We start from the raw sequence: 20,507 nt of genomic DNA on the forward strand, positions 1-20,507 counted from the left end.
GTCCAGCTTCCATCTTTACTATTTGCATGTTCCGCTCTTGCTTTCTTTTTTCTTCTTGTCTGCTGGCGTGGGGGCTGTTTTGTGTAATATTACTGATGTTCCCATCTGGGCGTTCGGATCGGGTCATTCGCATTGTCTCTTCATCTTTCCTAGGCCATATCTTCGTCTTATTTCATTTTCCTATGTCTGCGGGATTCTCTCTGTTGGCTATTGTTGTTAATGCACACACCAAAAGTAACCAACGAAACCAGCCATGAGTTTGTATCTCGTACTTCAAACTTGTTACTCTATTTCGCTCAAGGTATATTACATTGTATGTAGGGGTATCGTCTGTGCCGTTGAGGTGGTATCCCTTCTATGCCCAAAAATAAAAATGGAAAACAAAACGCCTTGCCTGGCATTGAAGCGCCGTGTGAGAATCACACGTTGAGTGTGTCCCCCCCCACTTGAAATTGTACTGTGCTTACGTCGCGTAGCCTTACTCGAAAATGCTCAGCGGCCGTGACAGCTTGACAAACATTTCGTCCCGCTCGCCCTCGGGCGTGCTCAGGATCGTCACCGCACCACCCGCACCAATGTGCCACACGTCTTGCCGCGTCGTTTCCGCCCCGGATCCATTGTCTCTGTCGCTGCTGCTGTCGACAAACGTCGTCTCGTCGTCCCACCGGAACAGACTGCGGATCGTCACGCTCCAGTCGCCGCGGCCAGAGACACAGAGGTAGCCGACAACGCCCGAGTACAGGCTGCGCTCGCCAGGGGCCGCGCCGGCTGCACCGCTCCGCGGCGACGGCGGCCGCTCTTCCAGCGCCCGCAGCAGAGCGCAGCTCCGCTTCTTGGGCGCGCCCGTCATGCTGCCCGGCGGCAGGCTCGCGGCGAGGACGTCCAGGCCCGTGTAGCCCCGTTGGGCCGCGAGCGCGCCCTCCACGACCGTCACCATCTGGAAGACGTGGCCGTACGGCTCGACCTGCAGCAGCCGCGGCACCGTGACGTGGCCCGGCCCGCAGACGCCGTGCAGGTCGTGGCGCACGAGGTCGACAATCATGAGGTTCTCGGCCTCTTCCTTGGGGACGTGCAGCAGCGCCTCCGCCTGCGCGAGCGTGGCCACCGCGGCAGAGCGGCGCACGGTGCCCTTCATGGGACGCATCGAGCAGAGCGTGCTGGTGCCGGCACAGGAGCCGTCGGTCCTGCCGTCGTCGTCCATCCGGGGCGAGAAGCAGAGAAAGCGTTCCGGCGAGCTGCTCACGAGCGTGGCGCCGCCGAGGCGGAGGAAGGACGCAAAGGGCGCCGGGTTCTTCTTGCGCAGCAGGCGGTAGTAGTTCCAGGCCGAGGACGACGAACACGAAGAAGCGGCAGGCGATGCCGTGGCAATGCGCGTCTCGTCGGTCAGACACAGCTCGTAGGCGTCGCCGGCGGCAATGTGTTCCTGGCAGGCGCGGACCTTGTGTTCGTAGGCCTGGACGTCGGGCAGTTGGGTGTGAACGACGCGAGGGAGCATGGGCGACGTTGGTATGGACGTCGGCATGGCAGACGTTCGAGCGGCCGACTGCCATTGCTTTGACGTCTGCAGTTGTGCAGCCACGCCGTCGACCCAAGAGGATTGCGCCTTCCCATTTTGACCGTTTGCGTTGCTCCTGCCGTGGGTGCATCTTGCACCATTTGCACTACCGACGCCACTGACTCCACTCGTCCCGTTGGCATGAGTCGCACCTGCCTCGAGATGCTGCACGTGAACAACACCGAGCACGTGGTCCACAACAATGCTCTTCGTCACCCAAGCAAAGCAAACGTCCGGTCGGTTGTGGCCACGGCCGCCGCCCTCGTCGCCCGCACCCGGCAGCGGGACACCAATGTCGCCCAGGCCCTGCTCGTACGAAACGTACCCCATGAAACCGCCGAGAAAGGGGCTGGCCCTGCTGTGGGTGGCGGCAGCCACGTCCTCCTGGGGAAGACGACGACTCTCGTGCACCTCGGCCAGCAGCTGCCAGATGGTCTGTGTCTCCTGCAGCGAGATGTTGACGGTGTCGGGCGACGTGCGTGGCAGGCGAATGGACGCAAAACGATCGCCCGTGCGGTACTCGATCCGCAGCGCGGCGCCTACATCGAGGGCGATGATGCTGAAACGACCGCGGATGGCCTCGTCGTTGGCCGTGTCATCGTCGCCCACTGTGTCTTCGGTTTGCGTGTGGTTCGTTCCCGACGCCGCGCTGGCCGAGTCCAAGATCATCTGTTCTGGCTCGCTGCCGTCCACCCGGCCAACCTGCAGTGCCTCCACAATGTCCGGCACCTCCACATGGCTCGGCAGCGGGATTGTTTGCGAGACGAAACGGCTGGGCGTCTGGTGGCGCAGGGCATCCAGCATGGTCATTCCATGTCCATTCGTCCCGTTTGCTCCACGGCCGTTCGTTGTGTGTCTGGTCGCTTCCCCCAGCACAGATGGCTGCAGAGACAAAAGACTCGGCCGCGTTGCCTGATGTGCAGCCAGGCCGCCGCCACGGGAGGCGAGTGTCGTTGACGGCTCCGCCCGGACACGGCCGTGCTCGACGTTCCACGTCAGCGCTGCCCGGAACCAGTTGACCAGCACGGTGTGGCTCGCCGCATCGGTACACACGGACTCGGGGTGGTACTGCAGACCCCAGAACGGCAGCGACCGATGACGCACGCCCATCAGCAGCCGCTCGCTGGACGTGCCGCCCAGCGACGCATCCTCCCTTTCGTCCACCCAGGCCAGCGGCACCAGGTCGCCCTTGGGCGTGGACAGCATCCACCGCGCCGTCGGCCAGTCCACGTCGGCAATGTCGTCTTGTCCCATGTCGGCGCCGAGACTGTGGTACAGCGTGGCGCGGAACGGGGCTGCCACGCCCGAAAAGATGTCGGCCGCCCGCTCGTTGACCTCGACAGGCCGCACCATGCCGTGCAGACCGCCCGAGCGCAGCCGCCGGATCCGGCCACCGTGGGCCAGCACCAGGCTTTGGAAGCCCAGGCAGATGCCGAGCGCGGGTGTGCTGTGCGTCGCTGTCGCGTTCGCATCAAGGGTGTGGGCCGCCCACACGTGTTTCATGAGGCCAATGTCGGCCGGGCAGTTGGGCGACCCGGGTCCCGGCCCGCAGACGATAGCATCATAGCAGGCAAGCTCGGCACAAAAGGCGTCCCGGTCCAGCGGTGCGTCAATGGGCAGGACATGGACGTCGGCGCCGAGCAGCGTGGCGAGGAGGGCCGTGATGTTGTTGGAGAACGAGTCGTAGGCGTCGAGGAACAGGATCCTCGGGCGAGACGGCGATGAGCCGCCCACAATGGATGTGGTCATGGGTGTGTGGTCGGCAGGGCAGCGTGGAACCGCAAAGCGGCAACGACAATAAAGAAACGAGTCAGCGCAGATCGTTTATTCCCGTGTAAGGTGGTGATGATGCGTGTTACTGCCCACAAAACACAACAAAACAGGCCATTGTGCTGATTGTGCTTTTTTGTGCCTTTTTGTGCCTTTTTGTGCTTTTTATGACAAAGTCCAGCGCCAATTGAATGTGCCTGGAATGCCAGCTCAGGACAGATGTAGCATAAAGTCTCGGCGACGCCCTTTTTTTTCACTCTTTTTCTATATCAAATTTGCCCGCCACAAAATTTTCTCCTTTGGCCGTAACCGTTAGGTGTTAGTGGACGTTAATGGACATACCGCTCCTACCACAACAGCGGACTTTTAGGCCATGGTCGAGACCGTTGCGGAACCAGCCCGCAGGGATCGGCTACCTTCGGGCGCTAAGCATCGGCTTCCGTGCTCCTACCTTCCCCTATTGAGCCGCCACCGGACATGTATCGTACTTCCACATTAATTCGACTTACAATGGATCGTCATGGAACACGACGGGCTCGGAGCACGGGCTATACGAGCGTCGACCTCGTCGTCATTTTAATATTGCCTACTTGCTATGGCGAATGACATGAGACACAGGTGTACTGTTAATCGTTGCATATCTGTACATCCAATATACCGTAGCATCAAGCATCGTTTCTCGATCGCGATTATGTACAAACCGTTTCAACGTCACGTCGCTTTGGGTACGCCGTAGCTCATCACCCGCGACTCGCCGTCCAGCCGTCACGCCTCCTTGCCCCGTGGCGGGTCCACGACGACAAAGTGGCACGGCGTCCGCGAGTGCCAGATCCGCCGCTCCCGTGGGCCCAGCATCGTGTCCCGCAACAGCGTCTCCGTGTTGGACCGCGGCCGTCTCTCTGTCTGCTTGTCGTTGGTTGCCCCATCCCCACTGGCTTCTCCGCTGCGCTCTCGTCCCTCTGCCTTGGGCACCCACAGCCGCGTCTCCTCCACCGACGCCGTCACCTCAAACTCGCCCCGGCACAGTGCCGTCACGCCCAGCCGCACCTCGGTCGTCGCCCGCGGGCCCAGCAGCGGCAGCGTCTGCTGCAGCGCGCCGTTCCACGCAAACTTGCGTGTAAAGTCGAGCGCCACGTTGAGCGGCCGGTGGCAGAGCGCGGGCATCAGCCGCAGCGTCGGGTACAGCGGCTGGGCCGTGCGGTTGGTGACGCGCACGCGCAGCTGCACAAACTCGTCGACGTGCACCACGCGCGTCGTCTTTGTTTTCGTCTTGGTCTTCGTCTTGGCTTCAATGGCCACGTCAATGCCCACCTCGTCGATCTTGACGGCCTCAATCATGCGCGCCGTCAGGCGCATGCTGCGCAGCTCGACGTTGCCGCGGCGCTGGGCCGCAGCGCGCGCACCACCACCGTCACCACCGCCACCATCGGCCGACGGCGACGTGGCCGTTGTCCAGGTCCCGTGCAGTGCGTCCAGAATCTTCTCGCGGTACCAAAACGCCTCGCGGCTCGCCCGCTCCATGTCGGGCGAGATCTTGCCCGTGCTGACCACAAACTGCCGCTGGCGCGCCGGGTTGAGGGCCGGAATCGACGCGTGCGGGTCTTCGAGGTAGATGCGTTTGAGGGGCACGATGACGCGGCTCGTGTTGCCCGGCAAAATGTGCTCCGTCACCACCATGCCGTCTTCGGCGCCCAGCTCGACCCGCATCTGGCCTGGCCACGCGTTGCGCAGGTCGAGCAGCAGCAGGCAGTACTTGTCTCTGGTGGTGGAATCCGTCGTCGACGCGGACGCGCCCGCGCCCCGCAGTGCTGCGCGGTAGCGGTCCCACAGCGGCTGCGGAATGCTGCCGTGCAGGGGCAGCACGTCCATGCGCGCAATCTCGATGCTCGCATTGACCGTCACGGTGAGGTGCAGCGACACCTGCCGCGTGTAAAACTTGGCGGCCACCTCGACATCGTCTGCCGCCGCGCCGGCCCCGGGCGACGCGGCCGTCCCCAGATGGGCGTAGTCAACCTGGATCGTCCCGCTCGTCAGGCCCGGCTTGCCCAGAATCTCAAAGTCAAACGTAGCCGTCGCGCCGGGGCCAATGTAGCGCGTCGCGGCTTTGGACGCGGCCGTCGTAGACCTGAGCCGTAGCGCCTGCTTCTTGGCCAGAATCAACTCGTACTCGTAGAGCTCGGCCGGCGACGCGTCGCGGTTGCTGAGTGCCGCCTGGATGGACGCCTGTGTCGAGTCCTGGAAGGAGAACAGCAGGAAGTCGACGGGTGTTGTGGCGGACAGGTTCTTGAGCGTCACCGAAAACACCTGCCGCTCGCCCTCCAGCACCATCACCGACGACTGCGGCAGCGTAGTCGACTCGACGACCACCATGGGCTGTGCAGGGATGACAGTGAGCGACAGGCGCTCGGCCTTGAGCGGCGGGCCCGTGGCCAGCTGCAGGCCCGCACTTGTGGGTGACGGGGGCGGGGCTGCTCCTTGGGGCGGTTCCGGCCGCTGGCCCTCAAACAGAGCCATGCCAATGTGCTTGATCTTGTCGGGCCGGTCGGGCGACCACGGTTGTGTGAAGACAGGGAACCGCCGCTCGCGGCAGCCGCGGACGCGAACAACGGCGCCCGTAACGTGCAGCGACCCGGCCGCCTGCGGCATGCCAGACACCTTGACAATCTGCGTGCGGTACGGCCCCAGACACGCGCTGTCCGCGTACGCCTCAAAGTCGACGCCGTCCGTCTCGATGCGGATGCTTTCAATCTCCACCTCAATGTCGTACGGGTTTTGGAGCGTCAGCTTGAACGTGGCCGGCTCCTGTGCGACCAGGATCTGCTCGACAATGGCCTTTTCCGACGGCTTGAGGAACGAGTTGTGGATAAAAGGGTCGACGTCCTGGGACGTTCGTGCGGCCGCCGCCTTGCCGGGCAGCTCGCTCCGCGTGTGCGCAATCGGCTGGCAGGCCGCCGGCACCGGCTCGAGCTTGACGCCGCGCACCAAGAATTCGTCCCAGTACTCGGCGGCCAGGTGGTCGCCCAGCGCCAGTCGTCGGGACAGGTTGGATGTCTTGGCAATGTTGGTCACCAGCCGGACCTGCTCGTCCTTGGTGATGGTCGGTGCGGCGTCGTCGCGGCGCTGGCCCGGCGCAATGCCGCTGCCGGCCGTCCGCAGCAGGTCACTCGAGAACTTGAGCACGCCGGCAAAGTCGGGCAGCGCTTCCGAGAAGTTGATGCAGGCCCGCAAAAGGTTGAGCTTGTTGCCGGGCATGCCAAACAGGCGGACCGTGGCCTGCTCGCGGATGCGTGCTACGACGGCCTCGTCCGAATCGTCGGGGGTGCTGCTGCCCGCGCCACTGCCTGCGCCGCCGCCCTCGGCTCCTGGTGTGCCTGCAAGGGCGGCGGAAGGCTCAAACTCCACGACACCATACGTCTTCAGCAGCATGCCGAGGAAGGCCTCGACACCCGACTCAATGTCGCCTTCGGCCAGGTCCAGGGCCGCCGCCCCGTTGGCGTGGCCCGACGGCGGCGGCAGGCCGCCGTTCTGCGTCACCAGGCCGGCGGCCGGGTGGATGCCGACCTCGGCGGCGCCGCGTGTCCGTGCCTCGACAAGGCCGCCAATCAGCACGGACAGGAGCTCGCGCACCACCATGGCCTTCTTGCGCCGGTAGCCCAGGCGGCCCAGGACGGCGGCGATGCCGCTCAGAATCACAATGCGGTCGATGGTCGTGAGCAGTTCGGTGACGGACGAGGGAAAGGCGCGGAAGAGGGTTGTCGTGATGAGAGCGCGGCTGGGCGTCACCGACAAGTGCGGCACAAGCGGCGCGGGGCTGCCGCCGTACTTGCCCTCGACGGCCATCTCCAGGAACCGGCGGTCGAGCGCGCCGTCCGCCACGTGCAGCGCCGTCAGAATGTTGCAGAAGCGGATGGTGGCCTCGGCCAGCGGCAGTGGCGGCAGCTGCTCGCCCGAGATGCGCGTGTACAGGCCCAGGATGCGGTCCAGCAGGTCGGGCAGGATCTGCTGGAGGTTGCGCAGCCACTTGGGCTGGTTGGGCCGGGCCTTTTCGGCGGCGGCTTCGAGCGCCTGCGCGGCGGCCTGCGCGGCCGAGCCCTTTTCGGGCGGCGGGAGACACACGCTGGGCACCTGAAACTCAATGTCGGCCCAGGACAGCAGCAGCAGGCACACGACAATCAGCTCGAGCGCCTTGCCGTGCCACAGGTGGTCGTTGATGGAGCGCGACACGGTGGCGCCCTCAATCAGCTCTTTCAGGGCGTCCGTCCAGCGGCCCGCCTGCAGGTACAGCGAGGCCACCACAATGGTCACGCGGCTCTTGCCCTTGTTCCGCCAGCGCTCGTTGAGGCCGCCGGGGCCGAACCCTTGCACAGAGATGCGGTCCTGGCTCTGGCTGCGGTAGCCGTCGCCCAGGTCGTGGGGCGACGTGGCGCGGTCGGGGCTCGACAGTGCACTCGCGTTGTCGCCGCTGCCGCCGCCTGCAATGTCGTCAAAGGTGGTGGCCGGTCCCGAGAGGCCACTGGCACTGCGGACGGGCGTCGAGGGCCGCCCCGGGGTCGACCCTGCACTGCCCGAGCCAAACGGCGAACCGCCCTTGAACGGTACGGGCATGGACATGCGCGCCTGGCTGCGGTCGGCGGCGGACACGCCACTGCCGACGGAGCTGGACCGATGTATGGGCAGCGCAAACTGCGAGTTCCGCCGCGAGGCCATGGTGCTGCTGCCGCTGCTGCCGTCGTCACCGCCGCCGTTGCCGTTGGGGGGCCGGAAGACGGAGCCCATGGCCTGGCCGGGCGACTCGATGTAGGACATGGCGTCAAAAGAGCGCGCCAGCGTGTTCATCTCGGCCAGCAGCAGCGACGACACGTCGGCCATGACGGCCTTCATGGTTGTGCGCTTGGATTTCGAGAGCGGCGGCACCGTGGCCATGCCCTCGTCGGGCATGGGAATGGGTGCATCGGGCGACGGCTCGTAGTCGAAGATGAGCACGCGGTGCACGAGGACTTTGGTATAGGTGTCGCGCAGCTCCTCAAGCTCCTGGTACAGCGTCCGGATGTTGCGCTCCTCGATCGAGCGCCCCGCGGCCGACTGCCGCTTGCTGCCAAAGGCGACGTTCTTGATGGCGGCGCCGTCGGCGAGGGCGAGGATGACGAGGGGCTCGCGGTAGAGGTCAAAGGGGCACAGGGCCAGGTGGGAGGGCTGGGGGACGTGCGTGGTCAGGTCGTAGAAGATGTAGCCGTCGGGGAACGCGAGAGGGCTGAACATGTCTAGTAGCCGTGACGTTAGTACAACGGGGTGCAGACACGCCGAGAAAAGAGAGAAGCAGAGAAATGGGGTGACAAACTCCGGTTGGGCCGGCGGTCGGCACTGACGTCGCGCAGCTGGACGGCATATTCGCTCTTGAGCCGGTCGAGAAAGGAGGCAAAACGGTCGCGATGCACAGGGCCGACGGGCAGCACGAGGACTTTGACCTGGGCCGGCGACACGGGGAGAAAGGGGTCGGACCGCGCCATCGTGGCTGCCGGTGGCCGTAGCCGGGAGACGGGCGGTGCGTGCAGCTGACGTGTATGCAAGCTGGAGGAGAACGGCAGTAGGGAGAAGAGGCTGGCTTATGCCGCAGGAGGCATCGCGAGTCGAGGCGCGCAAAAGGGGAGGAGGGCACGAGGACAGGGGCTGCCGCGGCGCGACGACACGCGGAGGGGGCTTGCACGTGCGTGTGAAGCTTGTTCCTAGGTCGAATAATGCCCGACGTCTAAGTGAGTTGCTTGAACGTGCTTTGTTCGGGGGCGTGGGCGGTGTCGTCGAGGTAGATGTTGTGGTGGTGACGAAAGAGGGACGTTGTGCGAATGGGGTTGAAGCTGCTGCCAACACACCGCAAGGCAACGTGGAAGGTGTGGACTTGCCTGTTCAGGGAGGATGTGGTCCGAGCATGCAAGTGGGGACGGGAAGGTGCTGAACTGAGGAAGGTGCAAGGGCACAGTTAGCGCCACAGCGCTGAAAGCGGCAGCGACCAGAAGGCTCGAGTTTACCCCTGAAACCGGATTTTAGTGGGAAGGAACAATCGGCAGCCTTGTCTCAACACTGACGCCATACACGGAAAGAGGCTGTCCAACGCACGAGGAAAGAGCGGGTGAGGTATCTACAATGGTGAGAGTACCCTTTTGTATTTATTTATTTTCATTTAGCTGTTTATTTAGCTGTTTATTTATATGTATATTCCGTCCTTTGGCTCATGATACAGATAAAGTTCAGGACCAGATAAACACGTTCATGAATTACTGTCAACGAGCAATATTATCATTCAGTCATATGGCGTACTTCTATCCATAAGAACCGCAGCTGCGATATTTCCTCAACCACCTAAAATTCTTCTCACGCCTTGTTCTCTGCAATTTCGGCCTGCAGCCAGGCAGGCAGGGCCGGCGGCGACGCCCAGCCGTCCAGGAACGACTCGACGGCCACGCGCGGCCCGGCAGGTTTGGCGTAGACTGCCGTCACGTACCAGGCCGTCTGGCCGCTCTGCAGCGTGTGCTGCAATGTGGGGATGACGGTGCGGCTGTAGATGAGGTTGGAGTTGGGCTCGGCATTGACGAGGTTGGCCTCGCGGGCCTTGGCGCCCGTTGCGCCGGCGGCCTCCAGCGCGCGAATCCCGACCGCACCGGCGTCGCGGCAGACGGAAAAAGCGCCCTCGTGGCCGCGGGCCCAGCCGTCGGGCGTCAGAGTGTCGTAGTTGCCGACAATCTTCGGCTGGGTACCCTCGCCCGTGGCGGCGTCGTACAAGCCCAGGTAGCGGCCGTCCTGGGCGTTTTCGTTGTGGATCGCAAAGGCGCCATCGGCCGTCATGATAGCGCGGTCGGTCGAGCCCGCCTTGACAGCAACGCGGTGGATGCGGAGGTGCCAGTTGGGTGCGGCGTCGGTGGGCGGCACGAGAATGGTGCGCACCGTGACATCGGAAAACGGCGCCCACACGGAGACCAGCACGGGTCCGTCGTCGCGGGTCTCAATGGCCGCGTACGACGACAGCCGGCGCGTCTTCCAGTACTCGCCACCGTCGTCGGAGAAGCCGAGTTGGGAGGCCAGGGCGTATTGTTCGAGGGTAAACAGACCGGGCGGCACGGAGTAGCCGAACGCGCTGCTGTAGGCGAAGCCGCCGTACTTGGCGTGGGTGCCCTTCATGGGATAGCTGCAGGCCTGGCCCGACGAGAGCAGCATGCAGTGGCCGCCGTGGTTGCTCATAATGTGGCCCGGGTGGACCAGCGGCTTGACGAGCGGCAGCGAAGGCCAGTGGTCCTCCTCGGCCGACGTCCAGAACGGGTGTGTCTCGGGGACGGCAAGGCAGATGAACGCAAGGCACGCCCAGTACTACACTGTCAGTGGGATATGATGGTAAAGGGACACGTTTCGGGGGAAGAGCGTACCGGACTGCCCGGGCTGTTGTAATTTTCGGCCATCTATGCATAGTTAGGACAGAATCTCACAATCATCACATGACAATAACCACGGAGGACAAAAGGAGGACAAAAGGAGGACAAAAGGAGGACAAAAGGAGGACAAAAGGAGGACAAAAGGAGGACAAAAGGAGGACAAAAGGAGGACAAAAGGAGGACAAAAGGAGGACAAAAGGAGGACAAAAGGAGGACAAATGGAGGTCACGTACATACATGTTGGGATACGAGTACCCAACAGTCAGCGTGCCCGACGAACTCCACATGTCGTTTTGCGTCTGCCAGTACCGCAGATGCCGCAGGACGATACCCTTGACCTTGCCCCACGTCAGCGGCGCCGGCAGCTCGACGTCGGCGTACGCCAACGCACCCCAAAAGGACACCATGGCGAAGCGGTAGCCCACGCTGCGGCCAAAGGGAATCGACCGCCCCTCGGCGTCGTAGTAATGGGCCAGGTCGAGGGCGCACTCTTGCGCGCGCCGCTTGAACTCGGCCGCATGCTCCGGGTCGTCGTCGCCGGCCAGCTTGGCGTACAGCAGCTGCAAAAATTGAATGGCAAACGACGACGAGTAGTAGTCCATCTGGTGGACGTCGCCGGGCCCGTCGTTGGACCAGCCGCCGCCGCGGTAAAAGGTGTCGAGGTGGCGGATGTCGCTCTCGAGGCGCGCCTGCGAGTGCGCGCCGCCGTTCGTCTTGAGGCCGAGGTTGGCAAACACGCGGAACCACAGCCAGTTGGTGTCGGGCATGTTCTTCTCGTTGACCGCATGGCCGAGCCAGGCTTCCAGGTTGGCGCGCGCGCGGGCGTCAAACGAGTCCCAGAACACGGGCGCCACCGCCAGCGCAAAGCCCAGCGGACACATCTCGACCATGCGCTGGTCGTTGTCGTGCGCGAACCCCCAGAACTCGGGGCTCTCCGGGTCCGTGCCGGCTTTCAGGCCGTCGACCCACCACTGCGTGCCGCGGTAGTCGCCGCCGCCGGCAAGCAGACACGCCAGTCCCCAGAGCGGGCGGCTGAAGCCCTCCACCTCGGACGCAGTCTGGTCGAAGCGGACGGCCGTGCCGCCGGGACAGCGGATGCGGGCTTTGGTGGGCGAGAAAAACGGCTCCAGCGGATCGAGCAGGGCGCGCAGCAGCGCTTGGACGGAGGCGCGGTCGCCTTTGCTCAGGTCGACCTGGCCAAATGGGTGGATGGCATTGTAGCCGAGGACGAGGCCGGTCTGCGACATTGTGGAGGAGGTATGGTTGAGGTACACAGCAAAGGTAGTTTGAGAAGAGAGTGAGACGTGGACAAGACGAGACGAGACTTTGGGGAGAAGTCAAGGGTTCACGGTAAGACGAACAGTAGAGATGCCGTCTTTGGTGGACAGGTTAATGGGGGCGAGAGACAGAGTCACAGGCAACCTCTACAGCCGTTTTGAGAACGATCCCACCGGTGTATCGTGTCCCGAAACGGATGTGGAGGTTGTTGACGGGATAGAGATAGAGTAGAACTGAAACACACGACAAACTGTTGTAAGTTGCCTGAGAAGTTTGTGGAAGTCGCAAAAAGGCAAAAGTTAAAAAGATAAAAGGACAAAAGACATCTCACATTAATGCCATATCTCGCTTGACGACATATCCCGGCGTGTGGGATTTATGTGCCAGCCATGACCTGTAGACGCTTTGCACATTACCCGGGGTTCTTGTGGATCCGTCCAGGTTGGGGGAGCTCGTTTGCCGTCCTCGTCTCCGTCTTCTTTGGTGTCATTCTGTTGTTTTCCTGGAGCGCCGTGTCTCAGAGGTGATCTGATTGGCGGCTAAATTATACTCCATCGCTGGTAGCCTGAAAAGGCCGTTGAGCAGGCGGGTTGGCGCCAATATCAGGCCAGTCCCGCGAGCTAGTTGTGCCTGCATATCGTGGGCATATGTGCATAAGGCGGTAGTGGTGAGGGTTGAAGATGAAGAGAGAGACTTGACAACAAAAAGGAGAGACACAGGGACGATGTGGAGAAAAGTGGATCTGTACCACCTGCCGGCCGTTGTCGCCCTCGTTCGGGGCAGGAGCGGCCGGGCGAGGAAGCAGCACTTGGCAAGTCTGTTCGTCTCTCGTCTGTATATGTGAGTCAGTTACGGAGAAACGGGAGAAACGCTCACAAAACGCAGAAATACTGAGCTGCGTTGTTTGGAGCGTCGCTACATCGGCCGTTTATATCGTGAAATGCCATTTGGTATGTTGAGCAGTATTCCCCATTGAAATCATGTCAACGCCGATTCGAACTCCTATAGAACCAGACAATATCCCTTCGAGTCCCAACGCCTCAATAATGCAAATGCAGCCATCCCTCGCATCATGTGCTGTACGACGACACGTAGTACTGGAAACACTCGTTGGTTAGCAAAGACAATGGTCCCGTTCGCACGATGCGAGGACCGTCGAGGGCGCAACAAAACGTACCGTAATCGAGCTCGCCTCGTCTGGGTCGTCTGGGTCGTCTGGCTGTGACACGTACACGTGCAGGATCAGCGCCGTGCCGTCCACCACGCACGCAATCACGCGCCCGTCCAGGCGGCCCACGCTCAGCACCCGGCTCCAGTCGCGGCCGTCCACGCGCACCGTCGCAAACTTGTCCGGCCCGGCCTCGCGGTACCGTGTGCTGGGGTGCTCTTCGAGCGGCACCGGCAGGGCGTCCTCGTTCATCCGCGGGTTTTCGAGGTCGTTCCACACCGTCTCGACGCTGAGCGTGTCCGTCACAAGCCGCAGCCGCAGCATGCCGTACATGTTGGCGCTGATCTCCAGTTTCGGTCCGGCACCGCCGCCGCCGCCGGTGTTGTTGCTCATGCCCCCACCACCACCACCAGCCGTAGACGAGAATGCGACAGGCGCCAGCCCAAGACCACTGCTGCTGCCGCCGCCGCCGCCGCCGCCCGATGTCGTGTGTGCCAGCTTCGTGAAGCGGTCCGAGACGGCCTTGAGCTGCAGGAGCGGCGGCAGCACAATGTTGACGTCGGACTCGGGCACCGCGGGTTCGATGACGTTGTTCATGGCCTGCGGCGAAATCACCCGCACCGGCATGTCCTGCACCACGACCTTTTCGCGCTCGCGCTTGGCCAGCAGGTCCAGTGTCTCGTCGCGCCCGCTGGCGGCGGCGTCGTCAAAGGTGCTGCCAAACGTGCTCTCCCGGAAACGCTGGTGTGCACCAGACGCACCGCCGCCGCCGCCGCCGCCCTGGCCAATCGGCCCAAACCCAAAGGCGCCGAGCCCGCGCGGGTTGGTCACGGTATGGATCGTCATGGACAGCGTCGGCACATTGTCGCGCTTGGTGAGCCGCAGCACGGCGTCAGTGCTGTTGAGCGCCGACCGCAGGGCGCGCTGCAGGGACGCGAGCGTAATCTCGAGGTCGATGGCGTTGCCGGCGTTGAGCGATTGCAGCAAGAAATGGGCGTCCGGGTCAAAGAAGAAGTCGCGCGCAAACGTCGACCAGACCTGTGACCCCCGGTCCGGGATCACAATAAAGCGGACCAGATCATCTTCCAGGTGGACCCAGACGATCTTGTCGAGAGCACTGAGGGCGGCGACCAGTTCTGGCGAGGTTAGGTGGAAAGGACGAAAAAGAGGAGGTTCAGCACGGGAACTCACTTGTAAACGTCCGGATGTTCCGCAGCTCCGCCCTGAACTTCATCGTGTCGGCAAGGCAGCTGATGTCGGAGGCACAGGGGCGGTCGATGCGGCGTCGCTGTATCGTGTCTGCTGTCCGACCGAGAGCCTCGAAGCGAGTCGGACGCGTTGCACCTTGAAAATGTCGCGACACTGGAGTCCGCTGGGAAATGCGGGGCGAATCTGTCCAGGGCGCCTTCAACGCAGGAATGGACCACTAACAAGCAAATTACCTTGTTGGGAAGCGCTGTTTGGCCATGCCCCCTGGGAAGCCTCATGTCAAGGCATCAAGCTGTGTTGAGCGAGGCTTGCAATTTGATGCCACAAAGCAAAAAAAAAACTGTTAAGTCGTTTCTGAAGAGCTTTATATATTCGCTGATGAAATAAATGATAAATGAAATGCGGTATTAGAAAAGATATATGTCTGCTCAACCTGAAAGTGTATCCAACGTGAAATAATTTTTTTTTTTAAAAAAAAAAAAAAGGAAAAACGGAAATAATGAAAAGAGAGCCAAGATTTTGCTACTATAAAAAATGAATAAGAAAACGAAAAGACAAAAAGAAAGCTCAAAACATTGGTATAAGCACGCGCCAAGCAAAATGAAAGAGAATAAATCAAGGACATAGGGCTTAGTGTTGCGCCCAAATACTAGGGTTGTTTTGCCGCACATCCATGGCTGGATCGGACTTTGGTGGTTGCTGAGCCCACCACGGCCCAAAGTCCAAGTCGTGTGCCTCTTTGCACGCCTCCACGTACGCATCAACTGTCTGTTTCTCGTCCGCGGTGGGCTTTGCGTATCTGTGTCGATTGTTGCCGATATGCGCGCGGATCGCGCGATACGCTGTGTGGCTGTGGTGCGTCAAGTGCTTCGCACCCGTGACGACGAGTTTCTTGCCGGGAATTCGACTCGGGCGGTCACGACGGTCCATGTCATGAACCTTCTGCCAGAGAAGGTGGCGATTATATTCGATTCCCATGTAACAGAAGGCACACGAAATTTTCAGATTCACTGTCTCTGGATAGGCCATGGTCATGAACATTGGCATCCGATTTGGACTTCTGCGGATAATCCTGACCATGAGATCATAGTCATCGAACTCGACCAATGGGAAGGGTTCGTCCGGTGCAACAGCCGGGGCTGCAGCCGGTGGTGTCGGCTGCGTTTCGGGTTGCTGAGCTGGTTGTGCTGCATCAGGTTCAGCTGGTGCAACCTCGACAGCGAGTGTTGGTAAATGTTGTTGCTGAGGGGCAGCCACAATGGCGGGTGGTGCGATATTCTCTGCCTCTGGTGCCGCCACTGACTCTTGCACGACGTCCGCTTCGCCGTTGTTGTCCGGACCGGGTTCGTCTGGAGGGGGGGGTTGGATGCCACTCGGAGACGACGGGACATGCGGAGCAGCAACTCGAGCGTCGCTCTTTACTTCCGCTTGGCCTGGCCCCTGAGCCTCCTGGTTGTCGTCTGCGTTGTTCTGGTCGATGGCATTGTTGTCGTTCTCGTTGTTGACGCTGTGAGGCTCATTGGCCTGGCCAAGGGCCACGGCCTCATCGACTTCCTGTTCGTGTGGTGCTTCCTGCTCAATACTAGGCGCTCTAGGATTTGGGCTGCCCGGAACTCGGTCATCACCTATCTGAATGTCGGCCGGGTCTGACACTGGAGGGCGCGTACGTCGGGGCAAAGGCGGGTGGCCACAGCTATGCAGCATCTGGCTTTTGCAATAAGGACAGGAAGGACTTGGGCCGGTGCCGAGCCAGGCCTTTGCGCAGTAACTGCCGAAACGGTGACCGCATGGAAGAATCGACCATGACTCGACAGAGCCATCGGCGGCGGGCAAACCAACAACCTCGAGGCAAATGGGACAAGGTTCAGTCGGCGTGGGAGCGTCCTGTGACTGTCGTGGTTTTGGTTGGTTGGCTCCGAGGTCGCCGCGTGAGCTACGGCCCTTGACCTGCAGCTTTGGTGGCGTACCGTAGCGGTTGCGTATGTGCCTGAATGTAGGCATTTTGTGTTGACGTATATGTGGTTTGAGAGCCGTAGATGTAGATGTAGCTATGGTGTGGAGATGCGAGTATATCGGTGGTAGACAGTATTGGTGCCGTCGTCTCTCGTGTCGTCGTTGGACCTGATCGACGTTAAGACGGTGTAAGTTGACTAGTCAATGGTTGCCCACAGGGCTTGGGATATGGAGCCAACGGCCGGGATAGAATGCAAAGTATCGGGCAGCGCAACGAGAGACGGGAGTAAAAGTAACGCGGCGCTGGGGAGGGCGAAGCTCGATTACGCGACCGCTGGAATGGGAGCTCAAGTAGCTGTCGAGGCAGAGCTTATCTTGCGGAAAGGTAGACAGGTAGAGCACCACACGTGTGTGTCGAAACGGGGGAAGATTGTGATCCCCGTACGCTATGTGTATGAGGAAAATAAGGAAAGGAGGAAAAGGAGGAAAATGAAGACAATGCGGAAAATGAGGAACACAGGAGAAAAATGAGTTGGAGGGATTAAAGAGACAGAAGGAATGACAATAAAGTAGGAAAGAGCAGATGATACGACGGACGGAATCGGGGAAGCTACGAGTCTGTGTCGCTTGGGTCGACCGGGGCAGGCACCACCCACTTGTCTCTTGTCTGCGCAGTTGTCAGCCTCGTCGCAACGCTTACGGCTGTGGCTCTTCGACCGGGTACGAGGTGCAGCATTCGTATCGCACCACGCGCCCTATCCTTATTTTAGTTTCCTATTTTTGAGAATTTTCAAGTCCTGGACCGGACGCTGACCGGCGACCATCGCCGTGCCCGTCTGCCGCCTTGCAGGACTGCCTGCCCGATTCTGCCCACACAAGGCGCGTCTGCCTTAACGGGAGGTGCGAGCAAAGAGCCCCCTCAGCTGGCATGCACACATATGTACGTGATTTGACGAGAGAGTTGTTTGCTTTGTTGGGGGGAGGAATGACGACCAGTCAGAGTGCGCCGTCACAGACACACGCCAGGAAGGAAGTGTGTGGAGGCAACAGGCTGCCGTGTCCCGTTGAGTCAAAGATAGAGATGCGGACACGATGGAATGGGCCTGGGTGTGCGGTGCATGTGTTTGTGCTGGTGCGTTGCCGTATCGAGTTTCGTTTGGTGCACCTCAGGCCGCAGTCCATTTTGTTCCCAGGTGTAAGTCGTACATTCTGCTTGTGGTCCAAAACAGTCGCCTTTTTTCATTGTCTCACGCTATGCCGTTTGCAGCTGTTCCGCAGCTGTTCTTATCTCTTGTCTGGTTGCCTGCGCTTTTGCTTTGTGCTTTGTGCAAACGTCAGCATTGTCCCTCATATATGGCTTGCTTTACGGTACGGCGTACATATGTTTCTGATGATGAGTAAATGTATGCATGCAAAGGAAGAACGTCTAAAGTTTGAAATCAGGTAACCCCGCCCAGTTAAAACTACAGTCGCTGGAATGGCTAAAAATGCTTGTCCAAATATATGTCGGGGGATGTGGTGATACAGCAAACAAACAAACAATACAAAAGAGCCCCCGGCCTATCCCCGTTCCGCCACTGCCCACAAAGGCCTATCGCCTCGGCGGCTCGTCATCGTCGCTGTCGTCCATGAAGCCCTGTTCCAGCCTGTACGCGTTAGTAGGTACACACGCATTTGGTATACGCAGCGACAGACACACAAGAGGGTCAACCTACTCTCTGCTGAGTCGTGGCGCATCGTAGACGGCCGCACCGCCTCGTGGCAGCTCGTGTTGCCGGCGGCCCGCGCCGCTGTTGGCCCGCATCGTGCCGAGCTCCTCGCCGACCTCGCCGAGCTCAATGCCGCGCGCCGGGTTGTGCAGGTGGAGGCTCAGCTCCTCGCTGTCGGACAGCAGCTCGTCGCTGCGCAGGCTGTTGTCCCGGCTGTGGCTGCCGCCCGCGCGGCTGGGGCTGTTCCGTCGACTGAAGAGGCCCCGCAAACGGCCCCCAATTCCGGTGTCGCCGCCGTTGGTGCCTACGCGGTCGCGCCACGAGGTGGTGGTTGTGGCTCGCGAGAAAAAGTGGCTCACAGACGCCTGCATGCGGTCGCGCAGCGAGAGCGTCTGGCTCGAGAGAGTGTCGATGGGCAGGTAGTGGCTGTAGCGGTTGCGGTAGTGCTGCCAGATGGGGACGATGACAAAGGAGAAGAGGACGAAGACGAGGAGGGCGATGATGGCGGGAAGGAAGAGGGTCTGCAGAAGACAAGGAGAGGTTAGACACGGCATACGTACGCGGTGGTCGACCGGATGGTGGACACGCACCTTGACGACTGATAATGTGGCACCCATTTTGGCAATAGATACTCGTCAACGGGTAGAAGGTAGAAGCGCCAGAAGCCGGGAGCCGGAAGCCGAGACACCGAGCCGCAGGAGTCGGGATGCGCAAGGCGCAAGGCGCCGAGATATACGCGATGCCAAGTGATCCGAGGATGCCGTCGAAGACGAAGCCGGGGAGGGGGAAGCGTCTTGGTTGGCAGGTTCGCGGAAAGGAAGCCCCTGTCGAGTATGCCCCTGGGTGCAGCCCTTCTTCGTTGAAGGCGTGTGAGGTCGACGCGCTGTTGTCGTGGTCGAGTTGAGGCTGTCGGCGCAGAGACAGAAGTCGATTCGAGGCGGAGTATTATCTTACGATGCTTTGTAGCAAGGCCTATACCGCTGTGGGCCAGCTACGCTGTAGGCTATCCGTAGCGCACCTAAGCCACTGACAAGCCACTTTTGGAAGGTGAGCCTCAGACGGCCGACCACATTGACTTGGACCAAGAGTCCCGACATCTGTGTAACAACAGAGCACGGAACTCTTTTCGGCTGTGAATTTCTTTGAATTTTTGCAGATTAATACGAACCTCTCAATTTATGCCGTCATCGCCGGAACGGTCAAAGGTCCGCACGCAGCGCACACAGCAATATACAATAGGTGGAAGCTGGTCTGGAATTGACACGTGATCTCCAATTTGAGTATTGAAGAGTACGACTTTACGACTTTACGACTCCCTGAATCTGGCTGTTCGTCACCCTCCCTCTCGACCTTTTCGTCGACATTGATCCAGTACTCCGTACTTCTGTCGTGTTTCCTGCCCTTCCGGACCCCTTTTATGACGATCCCAAATACTGGGGAATGTGCGCCTGCCCAACGGCTGCTCCAAAAGCCAAAGCCTGGCCGTTAGCGCTGAGAGCTAGCGCTGCCCACTGGTTCTCAAAATCGTAAGATACGTTAAGGGGCCATCATTGGTGGTGGGCATTCTCTGTATGGCCCTTTTGGCGGGGTATACCGGTGCTATTTGGGGGGCAGCTTTGATTAGGTGCAATTTTACAGCGTCACCGACCCCGAGAACAGGAGGCATAGGTGTGTCGCCGGCCCGCCACGGCGCTACGCTACCACGCGTAATACGAGCATCACTAAGATACGACATACAGAGTGCAGTAAAACAGTGTATGGCTCTGAATATCGACACTGTCTCTAGCGAGGGACAGACGCAGCGAAAAGACCATCGCAATTTCACGGCCATTGATGTTTGTTTGCGAAGCCGAAGCACAATTCCAGACAGAGTACTGACGTGCGACCGTAAACAGAGACCGACTGTCACAAAGAAATCAACACGCTCTGCTGCGGCAACCTTTTCAGATAGAGTGTGTCACAGGCCCAGCTATTTATGCAGGGCGGGCTGCATGCTACAAACGTGCACTTTTAACCGTCTAGGGGAGGCCCTGTGAGAGGCTGGGCCCCTGTAGTGCCGGTATTCTGGGCCATTGCACAAGCTGACCTGCCATAGCCTAGGGGACGTCACATTACTTCACACTGTATGCAGCTTGCGTAGAAACGGCAAGTATGGCCTGTTTAGGACTAGCGCAAAGCACGGGCAGCTGCAGTTCGGAAAACCGCCCCTGATGGGCCCGTGTTCAGGGGGAAGGCACGACGAACGCTGCAAAAGGAAGGACCGAGAGAGAAGAAAAGAAGGGAAAGAAGGGAAAGAAGGAGACAGAAAGAAGAAGCTGCTACCCACTCTGTAACTGCCCTCCAAAGGTAAAAGAGGCACGCCAGGTCCGCCAGGACGTCAGGGGTTTGAGATGTGCTAATCCTGTTTCAGCCCATCACCTCCACCCGTCGAGACACCGTGCCAGAAA

The 20,507-nt window shown here is 60.5% G+C and overlaps 6 protein-coding genes across 6 annotated transcripts; all 6 read right to left on the reverse strand.

The window, feature by feature from the left end:
• Nucleotides 1-478: 478 nt before the first annotated feature.
• Nucleotides 479-3,304, reverse strand: SPBR_03420 (para-aminobenzoate synthase; the record flags this gene model as incomplete). Its single annotated transcript, XM_040761711.1, has 1 exon — nucleotides 479-3,304. One exon carries the CDS (start codon nucleotides 3,302-3,304, stop codon nucleotides 479-481), a length of 2,826 nt encoding a protein of 941 aa, XP_040623059.1.
• A 786-nt stretch (nucleotides 3,305-4,090) lies between these two features.
• On the reverse strand, nucleotides 4,091-8,832 carry SPBR_03404 (hypercellular protein; the record flags this gene model as incomplete). The annotated part of the gene is made up of 2 exons (XM_040761695.1): nucleotides 4,091-8,586; nucleotides 8,664-8,832. 2 exons carry the CDS (start codon nucleotides 8,830-8,832, stop codon nucleotides 4,091-4,093), a joined length of 4,665 nt encoding a protein of 1,554 aa, XP_040623060.1.
• Nucleotides 8,833-9,691: 859 nt separating this feature from the next.
• On the reverse strand, nucleotides 9,692-11,990 carry SPBR_03432 (uncharacterized protein; the record flags this gene model as incomplete). The annotated part of the gene is made up of 3 exons (XM_040761723.1): nucleotides 9,692-10,681; nucleotides 10,738-10,770; nucleotides 10,977-11,990. The coding sequence occupies 3 exons, from the start codon at nucleotides 11,988-11,990 to the stop codon at nucleotides 9,692-9,694; spliced, it is 2,037 nt and encodes a 678-aa protein (XP_040623061.1).
• Nucleotides 11,991-13,091: 1,101 nt separating this feature from the next.
• SPBR_03498 (HUS1 checkpoint protein) lies at nucleotides 13,092-14,423 on the reverse strand (the record flags this gene model as incomplete). Its single annotated transcript, XM_040761789.1, has 3 exons — nucleotides 13,092-13,118; nucleotides 13,199-14,325; nucleotides 14,381-14,423. 3 exons carry the CDS (start codon nucleotides 14,421-14,423, stop codon nucleotides 13,092-13,094), a joined length of 1,197 nt encoding a protein of 398 aa, XP_040623062.1.
• A 605-nt stretch (nucleotides 14,424-15,028) lies between these two features.
• SPBR_03494 (uncharacterized protein) lies at nucleotides 15,029-16,399 on the reverse strand (the record flags this gene model as incomplete). Its single annotated transcript, XM_040761785.1, has 2 exons — nucleotides 15,029-16,050; nucleotides 16,132-16,399. 2 exons carry the CDS (start codon nucleotides 16,397-16,399, stop codon nucleotides 15,029-15,031), a joined length of 1,290 nt encoding a protein of 429 aa, XP_040623063.1.
• A 1,543-nt stretch (nucleotides 16,400-17,942) lies between these two features.
• SPBR_03533 (uncharacterized protein) lies at nucleotides 17,943-18,677 on the reverse strand (the record flags this gene model as incomplete). The annotated part of the gene is made up of 3 exons (XM_040761824.1): nucleotides 17,943-17,997; nucleotides 18,067-18,581; nucleotides 18,651-18,677. 3 exons carry the CDS (start codon nucleotides 18,675-18,677, stop codon nucleotides 17,943-17,945), a joined length of 597 nt encoding a protein of 198 aa, XP_040623064.1.
• Nucleotides 18,678-20,507: the final 1,830 nt, after the last annotated feature.

This window comes from Sporothrix brasiliensis (assembly GCF_000820605.1).
Source record: "Sporothrix brasiliensis 5110 chromosome Unknown Cont13, whole genome shotgun sequence".
NCBI lineage: Eukaryota > Fungi > Ascomycota > Sordariomycetes > Ophiostomatales > Ophiostomataceae > Sporothrix > Sporothrix brasiliensis.